Raw genomic sequence first — 12312 nt, forward strand, 5'->3', positions numbered from 1 at the left:
ACGTCGAACTCACCTTGAGTTGTTATTGAGTCACCCCCACCAACTTATACGCACGTCTTGATAGAAATATTTGGAGTCTGCGCCGGTTCATTTGAAGGATTGAAAATTAATCCTCCCCCTTATTGAATTTTCTCAACGATCAGAGCTGTTGGTACTAGAGTGTTTGTGAAGTTTGTGTTTGGGGTCCCGGAACATGGTTCCTGTGGCCAATTCTGTACTGTCTTATCATGGCGGATCTTTGTACTTCATATCTTGTCAAGAGCAACAGTTTTCGTTAATATTCGGCCACAGGGGATTTTTTAAAATCGTCGGAATGCAAGTTCCGATGAAAATCTGGCCATATCTTGCCTTCCACCAGATTGTTTTCTCTTCGAAAAGGAAAAAAAACAAAGATTTCTACACCCAAAGTTAAAGAACGAGGGGATAGTCTTCACAAAAAGAAACGTGAGGAAAGTGCTATTTTGCGAGGGTATAGTCCTCTCGCGTGTTCATTCGTTCATTGGAACAGTTCATCCTATTGAGTGGTTTATATGGACAAATGACCGCCACTTAGCCACCGAACCATGGTGGCCCATACGGCAAAGGCACGGTTCAATGCGTCGAAAGGTCTTGGGTTCGAATCTCGGTACCGGTACTTTTTTATTTTTTGATAGATGAACTTTATTTGAAGATGAACCCATCTCGGTAATAGAGGAGAAAATCGTGACGTCATAAATGAACTCAAATCACTCAAAGTTCATTTTGTGAGTGACTTTAACATTTTGGACTGGTTTGATAGCTACATTGTCCTCAGTTTACTGTGGGAGAGAAAAGGAGACAAATACTTTATGAAAATCATACCTGTCAAAATTCCTAGCCTCAAAATTTTGTCGCGAATTGCTTTTCTCCTCTATTTCGGGATTTATCCTCTCAGTCCGCACACAGTACCATTTTACTACCCGGATAAAAAATTACCATTTGATTACCATATTGGATCATACAATGACACTTTGAGAAATGGTAACTATTTGTGAAATCGTTTTTTCAATTTCCCAAAATTAAAATTTAACTATATTAAACTATTTGTGAACTGTTTGATTTAAGGTTACTTTTTGCCAAATAGTACTTAAACCATTTATTTACCATACAACAAACAGTTTTTGACGAAAATAGTACTGAGTTTTTAAGGTTACCATTGCTAACCACCCTTATGCCAGATGGTTAAACCATTTGTGAGATAGTAAAAATTCATGCCAACCATATAAATACCATTTTTAAAATAGTAGTCAAACATTTTTGGAAATGGTAGTAACAATATAGTTTAAAGTTCAATTACCATATGAAAAAAAGTTTTTATATGGTACTTTTTTATGCGGGTACCGAATCGTGCTCTTTATCCTCTCGTATGCCGATCCAATTTTCCAGGGTTTTGAATTTCCCGGGAAACGGGAAAAATATTTTTAAAATCTCGGGAATTCGGCTCATAATTTTGGTGAACACTCGTTAAACTGGATTTTTGTGCCTGAATAAGGCCGATATTCAAAGAAGTTTATTTTTAAATAAGATAAAAATATTTTTATGTTTTTCATGTAAAAGCTAGAGAGGTTTTGATACTTGCATTTCTTAAATATGCAAAATTCAAAAATCGGGCATCGTCATGCACACGGGAGGTATTGTGAGTCTTCTCCACAATTTCAGCCAATTTGGTCCATCCTATCTTAAGAAAAAAATGTTCACAAAGTTTGACAGTTTGCTTTGCGCATGGCAAAATTTTGTGCTTAAATCGTCTCTTACTCAGTTCAATAATAAAATATCTTCATGAAACTTTCAGGAGTGATCATCCTTCAAGTGGATTTAATAAATTTTCTGTAATAAGTTTTTTTTGCATTTTCTAGATGCATGTAACCCCTTGAAACAAAATTTAAAAAAATATATATATATTTTTTATTCTGATTTGGCCAACTGGGAATAACCGAGACTAAGGTCTGTATAGTATAATATATTTTTCTAATTTTTAAAATTATTTATATTTATAAATGTAATAACCAGTCTTTTAAAAATATAGAGAGATGAATAAAAAAATATTTAAAACACTAGGATTTTGTAAATCTTGTAAACTCAAATTTAACAATTTTCACTAATAAGCCAAATTATTGCTGATATATTGATATATTGATTATTATGTATTCAACTATTAATGTATTTCTACAAAAAATGTTTCAGGGCCAAAATTTGATTTTTTTTTTCAATTTCGGGAATTCCCGGGACAAATTATAAAAAAATTCCGGGATTCGGGAATTCCCGGTTTTGGAAAAATCCCAGGATTTTTGTCCCGGGAATTCCCAGGAGTGTAGTAATTGGGTTTTTTGGGTATCTACTAAATATGGAAAAGAGGCATTCCTAGATTTTAGTAATATGATACTTTTTTTTATTTTAGTGTAGTCCAGACTCTATTAAGGCAATTATTATAGTTACAAATAGTTTTTACTGAAAAATTTAAATCATACCTTGGTTTTTCTATAAATTTTGATCTCATCGACCATAACTTCAAACATTAAAATAATATTTGTGTTAAAGCAAGTTTGCACACTCATGCTATTTAATTTATCAAAATACGATTATTTCTCTCTATATTAAGCAGAATTGCACTTCACCCTTTCTACCACTAGCATGCACAGGGTGGGGCAACATGGGGCAATTGCCCCACCATCCTCAGAAATTTGTTCTAAATTTGGTCAGGGAGTGTCCACAAATGACGTATTTTTCAAAACGTCTATATTATTGCCCCACCTTGCTCAAAAAGCCTGGCACGCTAGTGCTTTCTACTATGTGAAAATTCACACCCATAATGTCTAGTGACAAATTAGTATGTTTTCCATCTTGAACTGCGCTCAAATTGCACATTCAATTAGCACTTTGAGCTTGTCTTTCTTCTGGCAGAGTGCTGCTGGCTGGTGACTGCTCCCAGCATAATTACCGTCAACGTTCCGCACACCATACTCTGAAAGGAGGTCACAATTTTACTCGATTACTGCCCTCAATATACTTAATCCAGTTTGCTTTCTCCCCAACGGGATAAAGAATGACGTTTAATTTGCGTTCCGCCCCGATGAGCGCTGACCTCGTTCCTTTTTCCTCCCTGCAATTATGTTTTTCTTTGTTTGCTCTCTCTCTTAATTTTCAGATAACTTCCAACCTGGACGTTTTCATCCGGCGCTTCAACGAGATCCAGTACTGGGTCGTGACGGAGATCGTCTCGACGTCCAACCTGACCAAGCGGATGTCGCTGGTGAAGAAGTTCATCAAGCTGGCCGCGTTGTAAGTATTTTGCGTTTTACTACACTCAACTGTTGTCAAACGAACGGGGTCACTTTTTAGTTTGACATCCCTTTTACACGGAGTTCACACACACTATCAAACGTGTGTTTTGATAGTGTGCGTAAGCGCCGTGTAAAAAGTGACAGTTCGTCACTTTTTAGTTTGACTTTGACCAACCAACGGGGTACAAACTAAAAAAGTGTCAAACGAGAGGAGTTGAGTGTACAGAATTCGAGCAGTTTTCTCGAAGACCGCAACTCCATATGATTGGAAGTAACTCTGCAAAATAGTGTCCTATAACTTTCCATCAATTTCAAACTGATTATTTCAAACTTTTTCCATCACCAGCTGCAAAGAGTACCAGAACCTGAACGCCTTCTTCGCCATCGTGATGGGCCTCTCGAACATGGCGGTGTCGCGGCTGACGCAAACCTGGGACAAGCTGCCGTCCAAGTTCCGGAAGCTGTTCTCCGAGTACGAGGCGCTGATCGACCCCAGCCGGAACCACCGAGCGTACCGGTAAGGCATCAATCACCACGAGCTCTGTCACCGAAAATTGCCGGGGAGGCCCGGTTGACCCTGATGGTGAAAAGGGGTTATTTTTTTTTGCTTCGGAAAGGTGTTTAACATGCAAATATCCGTTTGTATTGGTGGGATGGGGAAAGTGATCAACTTTCATCGGTGTGGAAAGTAAAAAAAAACATTGCTGAACAGGTGATTGATGTGCTATCCGGTGCTGGAGCAATTTCCACGAAGCAACAGATATTGCTTTGCGGCAGCCAAAGTGGAAAAGCTGATGGAATCAGCAGCTTTCTTTATGATATTCAATAAGGCTAAATGGTTTCGGAAACGTAGCAAGTGTTCTTGGAAGGAATTTTTATTACAACGAAAACAATATTTTTTCGAAAGATCGGTTCAATTTCTACCAAAAAAAAGCCATTTGTAGATTGTAGAAGGCATAATCCAGAGAAATAATTAAAACGATGTTAAAAAAATGCAATTCACAAAAACACCTAGCAATTTTCGAATTGTTTACCTCTCCAAATCGTGCTTTAAAACGCCGCAATTTTTTTCTCTAATTTTAATTTTTAAACTTTGCGGACTGCTGATCTTCGACGTCTAGCCTAGTGCAGTCTCTTGAAGCTTAAAATGTGTGAAAAGTTGGTTTTTCTCAGTTGAGTGCTGAGATACATCGTATTTAAGGGTTTTTTTGCTGAGCTGCCGTGGCCGTTAGGTTACGGGTTTCGCCTTGTAAGAGGAAGGTGACGGGTTTGATTCCTGTCTGGCTAGACAAAGTCAGATCCCTTAAAAGAGTACATCCCGGTACGAGAATCGAACTCACGACCTCTGGATTGTAAAATGTCTTGGAAATTTTGGAATCAAGACATGATTTCATGTTCGGCCGTTTTGAAGTCGAACCAATGATTTCCAAGATTCAAATCCGATCTTTGCAAACAAAATGACGCTTCTACGACACTTTTCAACAATCACTTTTCATAATTTAAAAACAATCCTAACCATAATCTACAATTTTGCCGACGATGAACAGTTCTCCCTGATTTCGGGCAATCGATTTTTTTGTATTTTTTAATCCGACTGAAACTTTTTTGGTGCCTTCGGTATGCCCAAAGAAGCCATTTTGCATCATTAGTTTGTTCATATAATTTTTCATACAAATTCTGCAGCTGTCCATACAAAAAAGATGTATGAAAATTCAAAAATCTGCATCTTTTGAATGAATTTTTTGATCAATTTGGTGTCTTCGGCAAAGTTGTAGGTATGGATATGGACTACACTGAAAAAAAATGATACACGGTAAAAAATAGGTGATTTTTAATTTCACTTTTTGTCACTAAAACTTGATTTAAAAAAAAACACCATTTTTAATTTTTTTGATATGTTTTAGGAGACATCAAATGCCAACTTTTCAGAAATTTCCAGAATGGGCAAAAAATCATTGACAAGGTTATGATTTTTTGAATCAACACAGTTTTTTTTTTTCAAAAAATCGAAATATTGGTCGCAAAAATTTGTCAACTTCATTTTTCGATGTAAAATCAAATTTGCAATCAAAAAGTACTTTAGTGGAATTTTGATAAAGTGCGCGTTTTCAAGTTATAGTAGGTAACTTTTTTGAAAATAGTCGCAGTTTTTCATTTTTTTTAAATTAGTGCCCATGTTTGCCCATCTGTGAAAAACTTTTTTGAAAAGCTGAGAAAATTTTCTTTATTTTGCGATTTTGAAATTTGTTAAAACGACCCTTAGTTGCTGAGATATTGCCATGCAAGTGTTTAAAAAAAGGGAAATTGATATTTTCCAAATCTCACCCAAACAACCCACCGTTTTCTATCGTCGATATCTCAGCAACTAATGGTCCGATTTACAATGTTAAAATATGAAACATTCGTGAAATTTTCCGATCTTTTCGAAAAAAATAATTTCACAATTTTTAAACCAAGACTGACATTTCAAAAGGGCGTAATATTGAATATTTACAACTACAACTTTGCCGAAGACACCAAATCGATCAAAAAATTTCTTCAAGAGATACAGATTTTTGAATTTTCATGCATCGTTTTGTATGGACAGCTGCCAGATTTGTATAGAAAATTATATGGACAAACTAATGATGCAAAATGGGTTCTTTGGGCATACCGCAGGCACCAAAAAAGTTTCATTCGGATTATTGCGCAATTCTCACTAACTTGGACTTCGCACTAAATTATTGCTACCGATCGCACTATTGCGACTTGTCAAACTGGCTTGGGAAATTTTAACATTCTCACAAAATGATCAAAGCGAGCCGATGTTGCTCACCTGTCAATCGCAATTTTAAAGTGCGATTGTCCAGTTTGGTGGAAACTGCGACTGGAAATGTAAATAAACAACTGCTGGTTGCCTAGTTTTTGGAAATTTTGTTGTCAAAAGTGCGAGAGAAAAGTGCGGGCCAAATCCAAGTTACAGTGCAAGGATCAATTATACAAAAATTTAAATTCTAAAAAAAGACCGATTTCGTAGAGAACTGCTCAGCAGCGTTTCGCTAAGTAAAATATCTATGCAAGCCATGAGGAAGTAAAATTTTTGACAGCCGGGAGAGATTTTTGAAGTAAAACAAAAAATCCAAGAGACCGTCGAGGAAGACATCCTTCAAGCAATAGAAAATATCGAGGAATGAAGAAAATTTAAATTGAGATCGAGAAGATCGAAAACCAGTGTGTCGACTGTATTTGCAGAATTACTCTCATATTGTTTTATTCCAAGACTATTGTCTCGAGTTGCAATCTAATGTTTCGGCTGAATACGATGCTAGATTGGAACAGATGCATTTTTTGTTTATGACAAATCAATGTTTCCGGCGGAACTTTATCGGACAAATCTTCAATCAGGAGTTGGTTGCCATTTTCCAGCAACGTCATTCTTAGCTGCTCGTGTACAAAGTGCCCACAGTTTGCTCCTGCAACAATTGTTCGACTTGCAAGATTGAAACAAGATATTAGTCTTTGGTTGTTGTTCAGGCGGAAGCCAAATTTAAAGAATAATAAATAAATACTGCGCATACCAGAAATGCACTTTAAACCCAGCTGTAGTTCAAACTCTCCGGCATCATCTACTGTTCGTGTTATTCTGACATTTATGCAATTCTTTTCAGGAGAGTATAACTATCAAATTGAACAGGTGATTAGGATTGTCAAGTTTGGGTGCAAATTGCTCGACAGGAATGTAGAGCTCTTCCTTCACAAGCTCGGGCCAAGAACAGTTGGACCGGTCCGGAAGTGAGCAATCACTAACTTGACAAAATCCATCGATTGGATGAAACCTGGACATTGGCCAAATGGCACAGACGACAACAGAAAACTTGAACATTCCGTTTGAGAGTGAGTGATTGGGGGACGATGGGAGTAATGTTGCCCAAACCAGCTCAAGAAAGGGCATTTAGAGATTGACTGGTTTCAGTTCAGTTTCAGTTTCAGTTTTCTTAAGTTCAGCCAAAACCATTTCCCTCAAAATTCGGTTTCGGCCTGGACCACCCCGAAAGCGGTCCTCAGATGGTGAAAACAGATTAAAAGCCAAATTAAATTTACTTTTCGCATTATTAGCAGAGATAGCAATATGGTTCACTTTTTTTTTTTTTTTTTCATTTCATCCCGATGGTAGAGTACTGTCGTGCACGACATAAAAGGGAAACCCCTCGTTTTTTGGAGGGTTTGAGCCGGCTCAAGATCACGAGATAACAGTTTAATCTTCTCCTCGTACGAAAAGTCTTGCCCTCAAAGAAGTAAAGAAGGTATTTTTAGGAAGGGGGGGAGGGGGGGGTTCAAGGAAGCCAAAGGTGTCCATGTCTTTTATCAAAAAGTTTTCAATTGAAGGAAGCCTTCTTCGTTGCTTCGAAAAAAAAAGAAACCGAAAATTACCTGTGTGGGAGAAAAGGTGATAAGCTCTCGATAAGCTATCTTCCTTCTGACAGGGTTGTCTTCCCAATTTTTTCTATACTTTTATTTCTTCTCATCATTTTCCGCAGAATGTCGGTGGGCAAGCTGCAGCCGCCGGTGATCCCGTTTATGCCCCTGCTGCTGAAGGACATGACGTTCGCCCACGAGGGCAACAAGACCAGCCTGGATGGGCTGGTCAACTTCGAGAAGATGCACATGATGGCCCAGACGATGCGCAGCGTGCGGTTCTGCCGGTCCAGGCACCTCGGTAAGGAGAACAATTTTAGGTTTTTTTTTGTATTAAATGATTTCATGGTAACAAATTATGTAAAGATTAGGCATTTTTTTCTCTCTGGGGTTTTATATCACCCGGTTAATGGTGCACAAAAATCAACAAATTCGAAATCAATCGATATACTATTTTCAAAAAACCTAGATTTTAACTAACAGTAAATGAAATAGAAAATAAATGGATTAGTTTTATGCATAAAATTGTAAAATCAAAGCGTATTAAGGGTTCCGTACCCTATAATTTGTAAACGGATGTGCGACAAAAGGTCGAAAGACATGAGGTCGAATGGACAAAGGGGAATAAAGTGAAACAAAATTCTGTAATACACTCAACCCCCGATGGTTGGTCACTTTTTCGTTTGAAACATTTTTTGTTTGTACCCCGTTGGTTGGTCAAAGTCAAACTAAAAAGTGACGATCTGTCACTTTTTACGCAGCGCTCACGCACACTATCACAACAAACGTTTGGTAGTGTGTGTGAACTCCGTGTAAAAGGGGTGTCAAACTAAAAAGTGACCCCGTTCGTTTGACAACAGTTGGTGTCAAACCAACGGGGTTTGAGTGTAGTCAGACTTCTTAAATATTTTATTTTTATTAAAAAAAAAATTATAAGTCTCTAAATTTTAATGAAAATAGAAGTTTTTATAGCTGTTTTTTCCATAACTACACACTTAGATTTTTTTACCGAAATCGGTAAAGTTTACCGAATTTTCAACTCATTCGATAAAAAATCTAAGTTTGTATACATTCTGGCTTATTTTAAGGTGAAACGGGAAGTTATCGCCATTTTGCAATTACGACTCGAGTTTTTAAACGCAGCTTTAGGGTAAACGCTGCAACTTAAAAAAGTTATGTGTGTTGCAGACCATAAATATAAAGATAGCAAACAATCTGTCGAAAAATTATTAAAGTTGAAAAGAAGTTTTATAAGAACTACATCACAACTTTTTAACACAGTTTTTGGAACGATCTTTTATTACGTAACGCAAAAAAATGCATTTTTTAATGTTTAAAAAAATGTACTGAGCGTAACATAACATGGCCTTCGATACCAATCCCCTCCCCGTTCTCCCCCCAACTGCGTTACGTAATAAAAGAATGCTCCCTTGAGGAAAATACAATGCAATCGTTTTTGTTTTTAGTTTTTAGTTTTTAGTTTTTAGTTTTTAGTTTTTAGTTTTTAGTTTTTAGTTTTTAGTTTTTAGTTTTTAGTTTTTAGTTTTTAGTTTTTAGTTTTTAGTTTTTAGTTTTTAGTTTTTAGTTTTTAGTTTTTAGTTTTTAGTTTTTAGTTTTTAGTTTTTAGTTTTTAGTTTTTAGTTTTAGTTTTTAGTTTTTAGTTTTTAGTTTTTAGTTTTTAGTTTTTAGTTTTTAGTTTTAGTTTTAGTTTTAGTTTTTAGTTTTTAGTTTTTAGTTTTTAGTTTTAGTTTTAGTTTTTAGTTTTTAGTTTTTAGTTTTTAGTTTTTAGTTTTTAGTTTTTAGTTTTTAGTTTTTAGTTTTTAGTTTTTAGTTTTTAGTTTTTAGTTTTTAGTTTTTAGTTTTTAGTTTTTAGTTTTTAGTTTTTAGTTTTTAGTTTTTAGTTTTTAGTTTTTAGTTTTTAGTTTTTAGTTTTTAGTTTTTAGTTTTAGTTTTTAGTTTTTAGTTTTTAGTTTTTAGTTTTTAGTTTTTAGTTTTTAGTTTTTAGTTTTTAGTTTTTAGTTTTTAGTTTTTAGTTTTAGTTTTTAGTTTTTAGTTTTTAGTTTTTAGTTTTTAGTTTTTAGTTTTTAGTTTTTAGTTTTTAGTTTTTAGTTTTTAGTTTTAGTTTTTAGTTTTTAGTTTTTAGTTTTTAGTTTTTAGTTTTTAGTTTTTAGTTTTTAGTTTTTAGTTTTAGTTTTAGTTTTTAGTTTTTAGTTTTTAGTTTTTAGTTTTTAGTTTTTAGTTTTTAGTTTTAGTTTTTAGTTTTTAGTTTTTAGTTTTTAGTTTTTAGTTTTTAGTTTTTAGTTTTTAGTTTTTAGTTTTTAGTTTTTAGTTTTTAGTTTTTAGTTTTTAGTTTTAGTTTTTAGTTTTTAGTTTTTAGTTTTTAGTTTTTAGTTTTTAGTTTTTAGTTTTTAGTTTTTAGTTTTTAGTTTTTAGTTTTTAGTTTTTAGTTTTTAGTTTTTAGTTTTTAGTTTTTAGTTTTTAGTTTTTAGTTTTTAGTTTTTAGTTTTTAGTTTTTAGTTTTTAGTTTTTAGTTTTATTATTTTTTTGCGTGTAACTGCAATTAATTAATCAAATTTTCATTTTTTTTTCTGCACTTCCAGTATTGGATCCCCCGTCGCCGAAGAACGAAAACGAGCTGCGGCAGTACATCAGCTGCTTCCGGACCATCGACAACCAAAGAGTGCTGAACGCCATGTCCCAGCGGGTGGAGCCGCGAAGGTCGTAAGACTGACCCCCAAAACGACACCAACAACGGCAACGTTGCAACAGGGGACAACGGGGGGATGGGATTAAAAGTGAGACCAATAGCGGGCTAAGAGTTTGATCTAACACACATACATACACACACACATACAAATACACTTGTTTTTAAGGCAATTCTATTTAGTACCACTTTTCTACTGCTAAGATTAGTTAGGTAAAGTGAACGAGTTTGATGAGGATGTATGAGTATGGGCGGTGAAAATGTGTAAAGATTTGTTTACGTTCAAAAAGAAGAACATTGTTTTATAATGCAGTTTTTTTGTACAGAATACGAATAAGTTGAAAAAACAAACACATCTCATAATACTAGTATTGCTAAAACTTAACACCATAATTCTTATATTTAGGGAAAACTTTGTTTAACCGAACATTTTAATCTACGTTATTGTTATGACTAAATTATTTCAGTTGAAAGTCAGTTTATCATACGTTTTAGCACTTGACACTACAAATATTTATTTCATTTATAAGTTTTGTCTAATAAACGTTTTAAGTCACTATTTCTTTATGTTTTTATTTGTTTTTTTTTTTTAATTCAGGGTCATTCCTTCTCGGAAAACTTTTTGTCTTTCCCTTTTTTAGAAAGTTGTAAACGCTAATCCCTTCGCAGAAATTTATGACATCATTTCACGCAAAGTATTTTAAATTAAGTTGGTATGGCCAACCAAGCAAACACAAAACAGAACACAAATCTGATAGATGAAAAATGATAAACAAAAACGGAAAATATCCACACAAATCATACCCAATAATAGCTAAATGTTCCAGAGAAATAATAGTCGTTAGTTTGTGATGTTGACCTCTGCGCAAAGCAAATCGTTCTAAACAGCAACCCATCTTTTCCCAACATTCCCTCAAACGGATCGTCTTCTTTCTACAAAATTTCATTTCGCGCACCACAAAGCTTAGGATCCACCCAGAATCCGAACCCGAAACCGGCAAGCAATGCAATTCAAGCTGCTGCATTAATCTTGCAATCCAACCCGCCCTTAGTGCAACCTTCCGTTGCTTCGTGTAAGCCGGGGAAAAGCTCGTCGAAATTGCATTTTGCGTCTCTGTCTATCTCCAAAAGACGTTGCGAGATTTTCCTCGGAATTTCCAGCGTGGTGGCACACACCATCTTGCGCTCAATTAGTTGTGGAGGTGGATGCAACCGATATGGTTTGCTCTATACTGACACTAAGATGAATGCCGTAAACATCATCTGCACGCAAGCACACGGTTGTAATTATTGCTTCTGGCTAGTTGACACTCGTGTGAGATGGTTTAATTAATTTTGAAAAGGCAGCACACGATGTTGCAACAAACGAAATCAAGCTCAGCATTCAAGCAGCCTGCACTCTCTCTCTCTCTCTTTTTATTTGTCTCTCAATTCCTCTCCTTCTTGCTTGTGCGGTGCGCTACGTGGCGTCAAACGAACGTGCTCTGCGCGAGTTTTGTTTGTGGAGAGAGTCAAATGACTGTGTGAGTGGCTTAGCGAAGCTCACTCAACGAATGAATGTCAAGATCGCCAGATAAGACGCCAATTAAAGGCAAACGAAGCGCTTAACCACCATTTGCTATAAAGAATAATTCTCTAGAATTTCACAAATGACTTCGTGTTTTTTTATATTTTAAATATTCATCCATGAGCATGTGAATCAGAGATGCCAGATGCACAGATGTGGCTGTGTTTCACAGACATCTGAGCTCGTGTCAGACTTCCTTCGAGGTGCACAGACTTTTTGAAATTTCTATGCTGTAAAAATATCGAGTTATTTTAGAAGTGTACAAATGCATAAAAATGCCTATTCTGATGGTTTTCCATGAGTGTACATTGATTTGACTTTTTTACTAAACCTGTCGAGACATTTCA

General features: G+C 35.4%; 1 protein-coding gene across 4 annotated transcripts in view; it reads left to right on the plus strand.

Moving 5' to 3' along the window:
• LOC6051597 (rap guanine nucleotide exchange factor 4) overlaps positions 1 to 10957 on the plus strand; it is a 356238-nt gene extending 345281 nt beyond the window's left edge. For all 4 annotated transcript variants that reach the window (XM_038266004.1, XM_038266005.1, XM_038266006.1 and 1 more), the window contains 4 exons: positions 3164 to 3297; positions 3646 to 3816; positions 7817 to 7995; positions 10295 to 10957. In XM_038266004.1, the coding sequence (XP_038121932.1) occupies positions 3164 to 3297; positions 3646 to 3816; positions 7817 to 7995; positions 10295 to 10419 (609 nt within the window). In that variant the 3' untranslated portion in view covers positions 10420 to 10957. The remainder of the gene's footprint in view (positions 1 to 3163; positions 3298 to 3645; positions 3817 to 7816; positions 7996 to 10294) is intronic.
• The last annotated feature ends 1355 nt before the right edge of the window (positions 10958 to 12312 follow it).

The sequence above is a fragment of the Culex quinquefasciatus genome, chromosome 3, assembly GCF_015732765.1.
Source record: "Culex quinquefasciatus strain JHB chromosome 3, VPISU_Cqui_1.0_pri_paternal, whole genome shotgun sequence".
In the NCBI taxonomy this organism is placed as follows: Eukaryota; Metazoa; Arthropoda; class Insecta; order Diptera; family Culicidae; genus Culex; species Culex quinquefasciatus.